The sequence below is a fragment of the Periophthalmus magnuspinnatus genome, chromosome 17 (assembly GCF_009829125.3).
Source record: "Periophthalmus magnuspinnatus isolate fPerMag1 chromosome 17, fPerMag1.2.pri, whole genome shotgun sequence".
Classification (NCBI taxonomy): domain Eukaryota; kingdom Metazoa; phylum Chordata; class Actinopteri; order Gobiiformes; family Gobiidae; genus Periophthalmus; species Periophthalmus magnuspinnatus.
The window spans coordinates 29,832,186-29,848,326 of record NC_047142.1 but is presented as its reverse complement, the minus strand read 5'-3'; the positions used below and the strand labels follow the sequence as shown (position 1 = coordinate 29,848,326).

The 16,141-nt window shown below is 42.3% G+C and overlaps 1 protein-coding gene across 1 annotated transcript in view; it reads left to right on the top strand.

Annotated features, from left to right (window-relative positions):
- Positions 1 to 14,310, top strand: part of atp1a2a (ATPase Na+/K+ transporting subunit alpha 2a) — a 169,896-nt gene extending 155,586 nt beyond the window's left edge. The window contains exons 20-24 of the mRNA XM_055228471.1: positions 2,596 to 2,741; positions 3,131 to 3,261; positions 4,697 to 4,798; positions 6,852 to 6,943; positions 14,074 to 14,310. Coding sequence (XP_055084446.1) covers positions 2,596 to 2,741; positions 3,131 to 3,261; positions 4,697 to 4,798; positions 6,852 to 6,943; positions 14,074 to 14,102 — 500 coding nt within the window. The 3' untranslated portion in view covers positions 14,103 to 14,310. The remainder of the gene's footprint in view (positions 1 to 2,595; positions 2,742 to 3,130; positions 3,262 to 4,696; positions 4,799 to 6,851; positions 6,944 to 14,073) is intronic.
- The last annotated feature ends 1,831 nt before the right edge of the window (positions 14,311 to 16,141 follow it).

The following is a 16,141-nucleotide window of genomic DNA, read 5'->3' as shown; positions in this document are numbered from 1 at the left end:
ATTACTCAAGTAACAGTACTGATACACTGTACTATATATGCACTATATATTACTCAAAAAACAGTACTGATACACTGTACTATATATGTACTACATATTACTCGAGTAAGAGTACTGTTACACTGTACTATATATTACTCGAGTAAGAGTACTGTTACACTGTACTATATATTACTCGAGTAAGAGTACTGTTACACTGTACCATATATTACTCGAGTAAGAGTACTGTTACACTGTACTATATATTACTCAAGGTGTATATAGTATAAGAAAACAGTTACTCATGTAAAGTAACTGAGTACTACTCGTTTGAAAGAGTACGTGATCGCTGTGTCGTTTTTGATTTTAATATTTTATGACAAACTTGAGGCGTACTGCTCCTCGTCAAACCACAGGGAGAGTTTTTATTTAAACGTGTAAAAATATCCCCGTCAGAACTGAGGATGGCTCTATAAATTGTGGTGCGTTCAGGGGATTCTTGTCACTTTAGCTTAGGTGTTAGCGCTGCTGTCATGTTAGCTTAAGCGCAACAGGCTAAAGACATACACAGGAAAACTGTGCGGCTAATGTATACGGAAATTTACAAGAATATGGCATCATCCTTCAGGTTTGTAGGTTGTTTTAATCGCACTGAAAAACATGCATCTTTACTCGCATATCCACAAACCTGGCTCTTATTTGGCTTGGAGGACTGCCTCTTCCTGCTTGTTTCCATGGAAATCTAGTTGCTTTAGCTATACTATACTAAAACATGCCTATCTACATTAAGAATGGTCCAAAGTGTGGTTTCCATGGAGTCATACAGGTGAAGTGCTGCCTCCAGAAAGTTACGTACTGTACATTTAAGATGATGGTACAAATATCTGTTGTTTCTTAGCAGATTTTGTTGGATAAAATTAACTAAAGGTATTTAAAGATGGACTGTGCAACTTTTCTGGAGGTTCAATCAGGACATGCTTTGAGTTTAATTAATGTTATGTTAATCTTCAAAACATATAGCAAAACATGATTGGCATTTAAAGGTACAGTATGTAACTTTCTGGAGGCGGCACATCACAGTAATGACGCTTTTTATTTTAGTCAATGTTTTGGCTGATAAGTTACATACTGAGGCTTTAAAGAGATGATGGCAGTCATTTTGCTTTTTGCATGTTGCTTGATGAGAGGTTGCGTCTTGCGGGTAAGATCTGGTAATGAGAAGAACTAAAAACAATAATAGATTTAAACGTCCATTAGGAGTTTGGAGAAGAAGCCATTTAGTCCCATTACGTCTCCGGTTTTCAGCGGCAGAGAGAGGACACATCAAAAACACTTACAGACAATTAAACCCCAGTACCTCAGAGAAGAAATACTCTCATTTAAAATCCTTCTCATTTAAACCCGTAGATTAAAGGTCTATTTTTGTAGTCTTATTTATCTCCTCACAGTGGGACAAATACAGGTTCTCTTATATAAAACTGTGCTCTGTCTTAAAGGGGAAGTGTTATGTAAAATGTAAAGAGCTTTTAAGCCATGTCGTAAAAGTTTTCCATTATCATTAGCTTACTCAGCGTTGTAGCTCTGGATCTAAACCTTGAGTGCTCAGAAAATGTCTGGTTTCACTTAGCCCCTTTCCCCGCCCCCACAGCTTGGGACTTAATTGCAAAAACAAAAATTCTGACACTGGAACATACATGTAGGGTTTCAAAATATCAGAGCCATTTTCCAGCACTAAAAATATCGATTCAGATCTGTTGTTAGCACTTTACAGATCTGTAGTTTTGAACAGGAAGTAAGGACATTTTAGACTCAAATTAGAGTCTGGGTGAGGCTGGGCCAGTATTGCACAAAAAAAGCTTGGTTAAAATCTTCTAAATCGTTTCAACATACATGAGGAAATATGTCAATTCTTGTGGATTTTACAGACATTGTTTTTTGTTGAATCTTTTGCGACGGGAGTACACAGCGCGAGTGACACGTGTGTTTGGAGTTTACTGATTTGGCGGAATCTTCGACATGAAACATGGTAACGCCACACTAACATTAAACTTTAATATTGTCCTATGGGCCACAAAATATTGTCTTGCAGGCCGCAATTGGCCCCTGGGCCGCTAGTTTGAGACTCCTGTTTTAGATTAATATTTGAGGTTTACAATGAACAGAACCTAACGTTATGATCTATAGTTGAATTTTAAAGGCCCTGTACATGATTTCTTCCCATGTATTTGAGCAAAATCTGTCTTGTCCCAGTGCAAATATATTGTATAAGCAGCTCTTGAGGTCAAAATAAATCTGCTGTGTGATGTCTGCATATGATTAAAAAGCATTTTATTAGAATCAGGAAGTGCGCAGTTAGCTAGTTGTTTTTAGTTTTGTTGTGAATAGCTCTTATAAACTCATTGTGGTGAATAATTAGGATGTTCTGCAAACTGTTTAAAATGAACTAGTTTTGTTTTTCACATTTTAAGACAAGAAAGTAAAAGTAAAAATCAGATACAGCACATAGACTGTATTTTTTATATATTTTAAATTTTTCCATTCAAACCCAAACATATACTTTTCTCTTCTATACAGTATCTGTATTTGTAACAACACCCTGTACTCCTGTCGCTGCAGGCATGATCCAGGCGCTGGCCGGTTTCTTCACATACTTTGTGATTCTGGCGGAGAACGGTTTCCTCCCGAGCAGTCTGGTGGGCGTCAGGATCCAATGGGACGACCGGGAAGTTAACGACCTGGAGGACTCCTATGGACAACAGTGGGTACGTAAAACAAGCGCCCTCCAAACACCCCTACAGGCAGCAGTGGGTATGTAAATCAAACACACCTCTATTATTGGTGGTTTTCAGATGGAGTTATTCAAAAGATAAATTCACAAATGTTGCACCTGGTGATTTATTTTAGTGACTAGACCAAAGAACTCACTGTATTACAACAAAACCTGCATTTTGACAATAAAATGTATCTGTAAAAATAATATTGGCCAATAAAATGCTGAATTTGTCATGTGAAACCCAACAATACCACAAAAACATAAGTGTAGGTACCAATACTGAGGAGTAACAAAGTGCAGATTCTGATGTCACTACATGAGATAAATATATATGTTTATCTTGTGAATGATGTGCGTTTAACCTGTGTCTCTGTGCAGACGTACGAGCAGAGGAAGATCGTGGAGTTCACCTGTCACACGGCCTTCTTCAGCAGCATCGTCATTGTGCAGTGGGCCGACGTCATCATCTGTAAGACCAGGAGGAACTCTCTTTACCAGCAGGGCATGAGGTGAGGCACACCATACACCTGATACACACACACACCTGTCCTAGCTGGGGCAAAGGAACTCGGGCAAATCTGTTCTCATCAATATAGTAGTATAGTATTTTTTCTCTCTCTAAAGACATATGCAGAAGGAAAAGACATCCAAACTCTTTGTACACTATCTGTAATTCCTGTGCCTGGAATGTTTCACAGTATGACATTTTGTTTATCTGGGAATACAAGGTGCCACAGTGGTGCAGCCATGGCAAAACTAATAATATTAGCCAATAAAATGCTGAATTTGTCAGTTAAAACCCAGGAATATCGCAAAAACACATTTGTAGGTACATAAAACAAACGCACCTCAATTATACCACATTGCTGTATAAGAATAAGGACAAACCTACTTTACAATGCCCGATCTTGCCTGATTTGGAAAACTAAGCGGACGTCAGGTCTGGTTAATACGTGGATGGGAGACCACTGGGAAAACCCGGTTATAAGGCAATAAAAACAACTATAATTGAAAATGCAAAATAAGTCAGTTTAATGCCATGCTGTAGAAAATTCCATGCATATTCTCTTAGACATGCTTGAAGATATTTATCTAAAAAATCTTTTAAAAAGCATTAACTTCTCCATAGAGACAAACAGATGCCAGAAAATTTACATAGTGCACCTTTAAACTGTCTAAGGATAAGGTCAGTAGTTATTTTGTCCTGAAGTACTGTTATTATATGCTTTTGCACAAAGTTAGTCGAGTGTTATTGTTAAACTGTGACAGATATTTTTCCCTTTGAGTCTCCACATCCTTCTTTTATCCCCACGTGTCCATTCTTAAAGCATTGATCTGAGTTTGGCCTTTTTCTGAAGCCAAAAAAACACAGGGATTAAGTGAGCAAACATGAACCGAATGTGCGGCCCTCCCAAATGTCACCCCAGTGTAGAGATGGACTGTGTGTCTGTGTGTGAGATAAGACAACTGTTATATTGGTCTGATTTTAAAATGTCCTCAAAAGGTCAACAACATGAGGTATTTAGTTCGCTGAAAGGGAACTGGAGACATGCACAAAATAGTTTATTGAATATTTTGGTGCTTAGACAGAATGCAGTGAAGAGGAGAAAGAGTGAAGAGAGGTAAACGCAGCACTTCTGACACGTGAAAGGAGTTAAGAACGAGGTGTGGTTTTACTGAAGAGTTTATTTGTCTGAATCGATACTAAAACTAGTATCCAAACCAGATACTCATTTGACCAGGTATTGATATAAAAAAATCCCATTAATTGGCTTCTATTGGCACATGACAATTGGTCATGAATTTATTATTGGTTAAAAGTATTCTGTCATGCCTGTTACACATATCGTAGACATATCGTAGAAGGTAAAGCAAATTAAATGAACTTGGGTGAGTATAAAAGTTACTAGCTCTTGTTCTGCTCTGTCCCTTTGCCTCCTGTAGAAACCGTATCCTGATCTTCGGGCTGTTTGTGGAGACGGCTCTGGCTGCCTTCTTGTCTTACTGCCCCGGGATGGACGTGGCTCTGCGCATGTACCCGCTCAAGTACGCCACCTACATTTACACTGCATACATGAGGACTGCATACTGAGGGACTTGTTTAACAGCATAAATCAGCTCACCTGTTGTAGTTCCAGCTAAACCATTTTTTTTCTGGTCTGATTGTGTTAAAATAAAGCTCAGACTAACAGAGAGAGTAACAATGCTTTAGAGAGAGCAGTGCCTCTAGTTAGATTCACCCACCCAAAGAATTATTCATGGCATCACTTGAAAGGTATCAGTTGATGACATACAACTCAACTTTCCTTCACAACTACATGGAGGCACTGTACCTAATTGTTATTGTCTTAAAATCGTGAAAAACAGTAGTTTATTATAAGTGGTCCAAAGTTACTCCTTATGTATTCTGAGTTTATAAGTGCTTTTCACAACATTCAAGGAATTTAGCCGCTCCATGTATGTTTTCCCTGCAGTTATTGTTTCAGGGACCTCTCAGGGGATTGTCTCAGGGGCCTCTTTGCACAGCCTACACCTTGGGTGGAGGATGGAGTTGTAGTCCTACAACGCCATCCTCAGACCCAGAACAATGAGAACAATAGCAGGGTCGTTAAGGGCTGAAAAGGGTAGTTTCAGCTGAAACTGGAGACAATAGCTGTTTACAGTTTCAGTGTAGTTAGCCCCTCCCCTCAGATAGATTTAAAGGCAGTGGCCACCACCATTCTGACCAGAACTGAAGAAGCAGCTTGGATGAGCAGCGAAACATCTTCACAAGATTTGTCCAGTTGACAGATTTGTCTAGAATTGTCTGGAATTTCCCCACTATGGGACTAACAAAAGCATATCTTATCTTATTTAACTGCATTGTTTGCTATGGATCAGACCTGGACGACTGAGGGTCTACACACACACACACACACACACACATATATATATATATATACATGGCCAAGAACCTTCGCACTGCTTTCTACCTCAGACAGAGTGCAAATCAAACCTATGAGATGCTCAGACGTCGCACGGCCAAACAAGGTCTGCGTCAGGTGTTGGGGAACCAGAGCACCTTGATGAGAAATTGGCGATTGGAACAAGATGAAAATGGGCAAGATGCAAGAACAAGGTTCTGTTGGAATGCTACTACACCAGTGACCCGAGTCAGAGGGGTTACATGAACAGGATGTGGGACAAATAGTTACACAGTCCAAGCTTATAGCTAAGCAACAAGTAGGTTAGTGTTCCAATATCTGCAAACAGCAACTGCTATCACAACTTGAGACTGACAAGGTACAACACAAATGCTACGGCAAGAGGGAGCCAGGAGGCTAAGTCAGAGGGGAGTTAACATCAACTCTCCAACCGGAGATTGGGTGCGAAGCCTCAATAAGTATCACACTGAATGAGACAGTGACTGACCTGAAAGATAAGATCATGGCCCAAATGAACACAAGGCAACCCTGACACCAAGTACAGACGCTAAGTGAAGTACCATCTCAAAGTCTCCTGGAAGATGTGAATGCAGCATTGAGAGAGCCCTCCCTCAACCAACACAGAAACAATGAGCTGAGTCCAGGAAACCACAGTACTAGGAACAGCAAAGATACTGCATAGACCCCTCAGGCTCCCAGGACCCGACAGTGGAAAAAGGATGACACCACCTGTGGAGGGTCAAGATGAGATATGAGGATGATTTATTTTTTTTATTTTTTTACCATTTCTCTAATAATTACATTTGCAGTGACACTGGACTTTGCTACGGTTTAATCCAAGTAAAATCCCCCCCCACCCACACACACACCCACACACACCACTAAATGCAGTAATAATAATACAAATTCTCTAATAAATACATTTGCAATGATACTGGACTTTGTTTAATCGAAGTATACACACTTTTATTTACACAACATTTTTCGCTTCCACTCTGCACAGTTTAGCCCTGGGTGCTAAAGGGAGGGAAGTACCACATTCACGCACGCTCACGCACACACGCACACACACGCATAACTCCACTCAAGCGACAAATAGCCTCTTTACATTAGGCCTAATAGAGCCCCATTACCCTGTGCTCTGCTCTGATGACACTGTGGCTCTGTGCTCTCAGGATCTTGTGGTGGTTCTGCGCTTTGCCGTACAGCCTCCTCATCTTCATTTACGATGAAGTGCGCAAATACATCCTGAGGAGGTGCCCCGGAGGTAAGAAAAACACCAGAAAAAGTATCAAGTCACTTATAGTAGTGCAGGTTTTAGAAGGGTTCAAAAGCATTCTGCTAGTCCAACGTTAGCCCTGGTTTTCTGTTGGTCTGGGCTGATTTTAGTCCTGGTTTGGTCCGGTTTAGTTCTGGTTGAGTCTTGGTTGAGTCTTGGTTAAGTTGTGGTTTAATCCTGGTTTGGTCTTGGTTTGGTAATGGGTAAGTTTTGGTTTGGTCATGGTTTCTAGGTTAGCTCTGGTTTAGAGATCCTTTGTTTCTGGTTTAGTCTTGGTTTAGATCTAGTTTAGTCCCGGTGTAGTCCTGGTTTAGATCTAGTTTGGTCCTAGTTTAGTCCTGGTTTGGTCTTGGTTTTAACCTAGTGTACACTTGCCCTTGTTTAGTCCTGGTTTAGACCTACAGTTTTGTCCTGAATTGATTCTGGTTTAGTTCTGATTTGGTCCTGATTTGGTCCTGATTTAGTCCTGGTTTAATCCTGGTTTAGTCCTGGTTTAGTCCTGATTTAGTCCTGATTTAGTCCTGATTTAGTCCTGGTTTAGTCCTGATTTAGTTCTGGTTTAGTCCTGGTGTAGTCCCGGTTTAGTCCTGGTTTAGTCCTGGTGTAGTGCTGGTTTAGTCCTGGTTTAGTCCTGGTGTAGTCCTGATTTAGTCCTGGTGTAGTCCTGATTTAGTCCTGATTTAGTCCTGGTTTAGTCCTGGTTTAGTCCTGATTTAGTTCTGGTTTAGTCCTGGTGTAGTCCTGGTTTAGTCCTGGTGTAGTCCTGATTTAGTCCTGGTTTAGTCCTGATTTAGTCCTGATTTAGGCCTGGTTTAGTCCTGGTTTAGTCCTGATTTAGTTCTGGTTTAGTCCTGGTGTAGTCCTGGTTTAGTCGTGGTTTAGTCCTGATTTAGTCGTGGTTTAGTCCTGATTTAGTTCTGGTTCAGTCCTGGTGTAGTCCTGGTTTAGTCCTGATTTAGTCCTGGTTTAGTACTGATTTAGTCCTGGTGTAGTCCTGGTTCAGTCCTGGTTTAGTCCTGATTTAGTCCTGTTGTTGTCCTGGTTTAGTCTTGGTTTAGTCCTGATTTAGTCCTGGTTTAGTCCTGATTTAGTTCTGGTTTAGTCCCGGTTCAGTCCTGGTGGAGTCCTGGTTTAGTCTTGGTTTAGTGCTGGTTTAGTCCTTGTTTAGTCCTGGTTTAGTTCTGGTTTAGTCCTGGTTTAGTCCTGGTTTAGTCCTGATTTACTTCTGGTTTAGTCCTGGTTTAGTCCTGGTTTAGTCCTGATTTAGTCCTGGTTTAGTCCTGGTTTAGTCCTGGTTTAGTCCTGATTTAGTCGTGGTTTAGTCGTGGTATAGTCCTGATTTAGTTCTGGTTCAGTCCTGGTGTAGTCCTGGTTTAGTCCTGATTTAGTCCTGGTGTAGTCCTGGTTCCGTCCTGGTTCAGTCCTGATTTAGTCCTGTTGTTGTTCTGGTTTAGTCTTGGTTTAATCCTGATTTAGTCCTGGTTTAGTCCTGATTTAGTTCTGGTTTAGTCCCGGTTCAGTCCTGGTGGAGTCCTGGTTTAGTCTTGGTTTAGTGCTGGTTTAGTCCTTGTTTAGTCCTGGTTTAGTTCTGGTTTCGTCCTGGTTTAGTCCTGATTTAGTTCTGGTTTAGTCCTGGTTCAGTCCTGGTGGAGTCCTGGTTTAGTCTTGGTTTAGTGCTGGTTTAGTCCTTGTTTAGTCCTGATTTAGTCCTGGTGTAGTCTTGGTTTAGTCCTGGTTTAATCCTGATTTAGTCTTGGTTTCGTCCTGATTTTGTCCTGGTTTAGTCCTGGTTTAGTCCTGATTTAGTTCTGGTTTAGTCCTGGTGTAGTCCTGGTTTAGTTCTGGTTTAGTCCTGGTTTAGTCCTGGTTTAGTCCTGATTTACTCCTGATTTAGTCCTGTTTAGTCCTGGTTTCATCCTGATTTAGTCCTGGTTTAATCCTGGTTTAGTCCTGATTTAGTTCTGGTTTAGTCCTGGTTTAGTCCTGGTTTAGTCCTGGTTTCATCCTGATTTAGTCCTGGTTTAGTCCTGGTTTAGTCCTGGTTTAGTCCTGGTTTAGTCCTGGTTTAGTCCTGGTTTAGTCCTGATTTAGATCTGGTTTAGTCCTGGTTTAGTCCTGGTTTAGTCCTGATTTAGTTCTGGTTTAGTCCTGGTTTAGTCCTGGTTTAGTCCTGGTTTAGTCCTGCTGTAGTCCTGGTTTAGTCCTGGTTTAGTCCTGGTTTAGTGCTGATTTCGACCTAGCTAGTTCAGTTCAGGTTTTGTCCAGTTTGAATCTTCATTTATTCCATGTTTAATTCTGCCCATTTCCTCCGTATATTAAGAGTTGTTTTTTGTTTTTTTCTATTTTAATCAAACCTCTGATTACTAACCCAACCAGACAGACCCAGTGCAGTGTTAGCCTCGTCTCTCCCTCTTTTAAACTCCATGATCTTGTTCCTGTTTCTGCCCTCATCTGTCCTTGGCGAGTCTAAACTTCCACTCGCTTCTGTTGGGCTTTGAGAGTAAGAAAAGAAGAAGACGAAGAGCTGCTCCAATGTCAAAACTCCTCAGGAAAAAGGGAAAAGGTCTAAGTGAAAAATGTCAGATCAGGAATGAAAGGGGTGATGAGGGCTTTATCGCTGTGGTTTACTCCTACTACTACTATGATACGGTGCGATTCCAGCTCCCACAGATGAATGCTGTCGTTGTGTCCTTGGGCAAGACACTTAACCCCCCTCTTTCCCCAGTGTCTGTGTACACTTGTGTATGAATGTGTGTGTGAATGTTTGAGAGGTTCATTGACGTAAGGTGTTTTGAAGAAGAATACGAGTCTTATATTCCGATCTGCACACAATAAATCTATAATAAATATGCACAGGATTGATGTAAATGAAATTCAGTTTGTGAGGACGTGAAGGTCGAGGAGCAGAGATGTGTTAGTTCTGCTTTTGATTTCATTGGGATGTGGAAATATATGACAAATCAATGGAGAATGTGGTTAATATTAATGTTATGTAACACTGGTGTTCTTGTCAGAGTAGAAGGTAAACACATCGTCATCATGGCAATGGTCTACAGTGTGAGACTTTGGACCTGATGGGTGGGTTTCTTCTCCCGTCAATCACTGAAGGGTGGGTTAAATGCAGGTTTAACCCAGAGACAGTAGAGAATGGGTCAAATGCAGATTTAACCTAGAGGCACTGAAGAACGGGTCAAAATCCAGGTTTAACTCAAAGAAACTGAAGGATGTTTCAAAATCCAGGTTTAACCCAGGCACACTGGAGAATGGGTCAAATGCAGGTTTAACTCAGAAACACTGAAGGGTGGGTCAAGTGCAAATTTGACCCAGAGACACTGAAGGACGGGCCAAATGCAGAGGACACAGATGATACTGTACATAGTCTCTATTTGACATAGTCCCTCTTGGGCCTCTGTATTTGTTTTATTCCTGTCATTGTGTAAACTCTTCCTCCCACACTGTTCAGAGTCACATCCCTCCATCTTTCCTCTGCTCCTGTTTTATCTCTCTAATGTCTGATCTGATCTAAACTGCAGCAGTTGGAGCATATTTACCATCGGCACAATCACATGTCCTCCTCATGTCCTTTCCTCCTCCTCTCCTCCTCCTGACCTCCTCCCCCTCTCCTTTTCCCCTTCTTCTCTCTATGTCCTCTCCACCTCTCCTCCTTCTTTCCTCTTCTTCTTCTTCTCTCCTCCTTTCCTCCTCTATACCTCCTCCTCCACCTCCTCTTTTCCTTTCTTCCTCTCCTTCTCTCGTCCTCTCTACCCCCTCTCCTCCCCCTCTCTTTTTCCTATCCTCCTCTGTACCTCCTCTTCCACCTCCCCTTTTCCTCTTTTCCTTTCCTCCTCTCCTCCTCTCTATGTCCTTTCCACCTCTCCTCCTCCTTTCCTTTTCTTATCTCCTCCCCTCTTCTGCTCCCATCCCCTCTGCCTCTCCTTCTCCTCTCCTTTCCTCCTCCTCTCCTTTCCTCCTCCTCTCCTCCTCCTTTCCTCCTCCTCTCCTCTCCTCCTCCTCTCCTCCCCCTCTCCTTTTCCTCTCCTCTTCTTTACATCCTCTCCACCTCTCCACCTCCTTTCTTCTTCTTCTCTCTTCCTTTCCTCCTCTCCTTTCCACTCCCCCTCCCCTCCCCTCCTTTGCTCCCTCTTTTTCCTATCCTCCTCTCTCTCCTCTCCTCTTTTCTCATCCTCTCCCCTCTCTTTCTCCTACCTCCTCTCTCTTTTCCACCTCTCCTCCTCCTTTCCTTTCTTATCTCCTCCCCTTACTCCTCTCCACCTCTTTTCCTCCTTTCCTCCTCTCCTCTCCACTCCCCCTCTCCTCTCCTCTTCTGCTCCTGTCTCCTGTGCCTTTCCTCCTCCTTCTCCTCCTCTTCTCCTTTTCCTCTGTTCCTCTCCTCCTCTCTACCTCCTCTCCTCCCCCTCTCCTTTACCTCTCCTCTGCTCTGCATCCTCTCCACCTCCTGTTCCTCCCCTCCCTCCTTTCCTCTATCTTTTCTCTTGTCCATTCAAACATGTGTGTCTCATTGTGATTTCATGTTTGATTGGGGATTAGAAGGGACACTACGGCCTCTGTGTGTGACACATGATTAAAATGGGTCAAACGCAGACCACATGTGGGAACTACAGCAGCGTTACATCACTGAGGTTAATAAGAAGACATTGGATTTAAGTACATCTGTGTATCTGACCAGTACATTTTGACGAGTGAGAATATATTTGCCCTAAAAGCTCATTGTTCACAGTCAAAGAACAAGTACGAGATATGACCCACTGACCCAAAAAACAAACAAACAAACAAAAAAACAAAAAAATCTGATATTAAATTAAGTTAATAAGTTGCATTTAATCATTTGACAGTTAAAGGTGGACTCTCTGTCACCTGATGTGTGGCTTTAAATTCATCTGTTTTGCTTTTACTCAATTCCACGTATTTTTATTGCTCAAAATGACCTGAAAAAACATGCATTCTTACTTCGCCTCTCCACAGATCTGATCTCTAACTTCCAGTGCGACTTTCATTTTTTTTTTATCTTCAAGGAGATCGATGAGTTGATTTCCATTATTGTCACATCCCAGGCAAATCCGTAGCATCTCCATGGAGACAAGCACGTTAATTTATTGTTCTAAGATATGTTTCTGGGGCTCAGTATTTATCGTTGGGACTGTTTCTTTGCCATTTTTATGTCATGAGTTCAGATTTGAGCTGTAGAGAGTAGAATAAAAAACTTCTATGGCTAATTATCAGCTCGTTCTGGCATTTATTTGCTGCAGCTCAGGCTTTCTGTCTGTTTAAAAAGGTTTACTGGGATTATCCTGCTTTATGTCAGCGGCACAAAGTAGTTTCAGTATTATCGTTTTATCTCAATATTCCTCTGTAGAAATACAGTGCCTGAACAAAAAAAAGTCTCCACCTGGATTTAACTAAGCAAATATGTTGTGGTTGCTGCAGTTGGTCAGGTCTAGGTTCAGCAACAGTCTGTGCTCAAAGAAAGAGGTCAGCTGACACCTGAATATACTGAATGACTAGGTTATTCCATCAGTGGATTTTTTCTTCGCTGTGTTAAAAACGTGTTATCGTGACAGGCCTAGACGAAGAACTGTAAACTTTCGTGTCCATGTAAAGACCTCTTTATCTCTGTCACAAACTTACCTCCAAAAGTGTGTGATCACGACATCTGTCCGGCCCCGGTGGACAGAACAGACAGAAATCAAACCTCTGATGACTCGAAACCTCAGATTAAAACACCGCTCTCTGCCATTTTGTCTTGCCGCGCAAACCCAATCCGATCTGACAGTTACTCATCGCTGTTAATCTGCTCCATCACAGGCGAATAACCAGGGCCACTGGGAGAGGCCGAGGCCAGAGACACCGCGTTGAATACAGACACGGGGATACAGGAGGAGGAGGGGGGCGTGACGGGGGCTTCAATACAGATCTGCTCCAACGCTTTTCAGACTTTTTCAATTTGATACAAAGGATTAGCAAGTCGCTGTCGATTCGAGTTTGATTTTCACAAAGCAGGGATGAAAAATTAGGTTGACAAAAGCCACAGAGGATAAAAGGGTGTCGTTAGTATGAATATATCAGTGTGAATGATGGTAGAGGACAAAGGCACAGATATGCAGCCACGTTTCTGTCAGTCTGACGCAGGGCAGGTGTGGCAGGTATAGTAATTTCTCATCATTCTGAAACCAGAGGATAGAAGAATGAGCGTGACTGAGGAATGAGTGGAACAAATTGTAAAGTGATCTAATGTTCAGATAATGTCAGAGTAATATTACTTGCTTATGGTTTGATATACTGTTGTGTAAAATAGTATTCTAATTGGTATTCATAAAAGATTAGATTTTGTACTTTTGTAATCACATCGGCCTGATCAGAGTAACTGTGTCTCATTGTTTTATTGTTTTTATATACATATTTATTATTTTAATTTTGCTATTTGATTCTAGTCTAAATGTTGATTTACTTAATTAGTTGTTTTTATTTATTATGTATTTGTGCAGCACTTTGGAAACTGCATTTGTTTGTGAAATGTGCTATTTAAATAAAGTGGACTGGATTGGATATAACAACTGCAATTTGGAAACTGAAAATGGTCCTTGACGGTACACAAAGTTTTGGAAGGAGCTGTATGTAGCCTGCGCTCTTACAGTACAGTACTAAAGTCATAACTGAACATATGTTGCCAGAGCTTTAACCTCCAAGTTTTTTTTCATTCTCAGTTTATGGACAGGCCTCATGTTAATAAACCTCCAGAATTCACTTATTGAGCTTCAGAGGCTGCACTGGCGCTGATTCATGATTGTTCTGCAGGTGCTGGGGTTTAGGTAGTGACCGTTCAGATCAGAGAGACACATTTTAGGTTTAAAACAACTGGATTTCAGCTTTGAAACTGGCAACACAAATGAGAGACTCATGTGAGGCTCATTAACTGTCTTGAACTAAAACACCAAATTATTACAAAAAACAACTTGACTCTCATGTCCAGTGTTTGTGTAATTAAGAATAATGTGCACATATGCTCAGGTCAACATGCTGTTTGATCATGTACTACTAATAATAATGCATTTCTTTCTCTTTCTTTCCTTTTTTCTCTTCTCTCTTTCTCTCTCTGTCAGGTTGGGTGGAGCAAGAAACATATTATTAGCCTGGTGGTGTTTTGACCTCCTCCACGGCGAGCCTGTACGAGCAGGAGAAGTGCATGAATCACTTGTTTTATTGTAGAAAATACTAGACTTGAATCTTTCGTCGGTACATTATGATCTGTCCACTGTGATGCAAAGTGGACACATTCACAGAGAAACATGAAAATAGACTGTTTGCAAAATGAAATGTCTAGAATAAATGTGTTGACAAAATGTTTGAGTGTGTTTTATTGCTTATTTCTCATACCTACCTTTGAGATGTGTTTTTTATTCACCAATTTTTTTTATTATCCTTTTAACTTTTGGAAATACTTACACATTAGTTACTTACTTAAACATAAATCAGATCATAAAATTTACTCAAGACAAAGTTGCATATTTTTTATTATTTTAATGTAAAATCTTTACTAGTCATTATGTAGAAACATTGACCAATTCTGAATCACTATTTGCCATTAATTTTATTTTAAGAGAGCTTTCAAAATGACACTGCAATAAAAAAAGGAATTGAAATGTTTGGTTTTATAAATCACTACAGGGGCCAACTATATTTAAACTTGCTTAAAAGCAAAGTAAAAATGGTAGAGAGTACACTGCATTGCTAAAAGGTTCTGTATTTACATGTTACGTGAGGATCTAGATTGAAGACCTTAGCTCCCCCCTTGGGACTCAACAAAGTCATTGTCCAGTTCCAGAGATGAAGTTCCAGGTTTTTTTTTCTAAGTGAACAGACAAACAACAGGATTGTTTGGTGTACCTGCTGCCTCTCCTGCAGACTGGCAAAAACCCATAGGGCCACACAGGTCCCCTCTGGTCAGGCTAAAGTGACCACTTTTATCCCCAAGGCGACCATGGACTAAACTCAACAGAAAAGGTGCTAAAGTAAACAATAAGGCATTGAAATTAGCACAAATATAAGAAATATGAACATAATATTCTAACATAATGGGGCGGGTGCGGAGAGATCCGGGCGGCAGTCGAAGGCGGGGACCTCGACGACCAGATCTCCGGACATGGAGACTAGCTCTGGGGACGTGGAATGTCACTCGCTGGGGGGGAAGGAGCCTGAGCTTGTGCGGGAGGTTGAGCGTTACCGGCTAGATATAGTCGGCCTCGCCTCCACGCACAGCTTGGGCTCTGGAACCCAACTTCTTGAGAGGGGTTGGACTCTCCATTTCTCTGGCGTTGCCCGCGGGGAGCGGCGGCGAGCTGGTGTGGGCTTGCTCATTGCCCCACAGCTCAGCCGCTGCGTGTTGGGGTTCACTCCGGTGAACGAGAGGGTCGCGTCCCTGCGCCTTCGGGTCGGGGACAGGTCTCTCACTGTTGTGTCGGCCTACGGGCCAAACAGCAGTGCAGAGTACCCGACCTTCTTGGAGTCCCTGGGAGGGGTACTAGACAGTGCACCAACCGGGGTCTCCGTTGTTCTCCTGGGGGACTTCAACGCCCATGTGGGTAACGACAGTGACACTTGGAGGGGCGTGATTGGGAGGAACGGCCTCCCCGATCTAAACCCGAGTGGTGTTTTGTTATTGGACTTCTGTGCTAGTCACAGTTTGTCCATAACAAACACCATGTTCGAGCACAAGGGTGTCCATCGGTGCACATGGCACCAGGACACTCTAGGTCGGAGGTCGATGATCGACTTTGTTGTCGTGTCATCTGACCTCCGACCGCGTGTCTTGGACACTCGGGTGAAGAGAGGGGCTGAGCTGTCAACTGATCACCACCTGGTGGTGAGTTGGATCCGCTGGCGGAGGAGGAAGCCGGACAGACCTGGCAGGCCCAAGCGCATTGTGAGGGTCTGCTGGGAACGTCTGGCGGAGCCCTCTGTCAGGGGGGTCTTCAACTCCCACCTCCGGGAGAGCTTCTCCCTGATCCCGGGGGAGGTTGGAGACATGGACTCCGAGTGGGCCATGTTCTCCACCTCTATTGTCGATGCGGCTGCTCGTAGCTGTGGTCGTAAGGTCTGTGGTGCTTGTCGCGGCGGCAATCCCCGAACCCGGTGGTGGACACCGGAAGTAAGGGATGCCGTCAAGCTGAA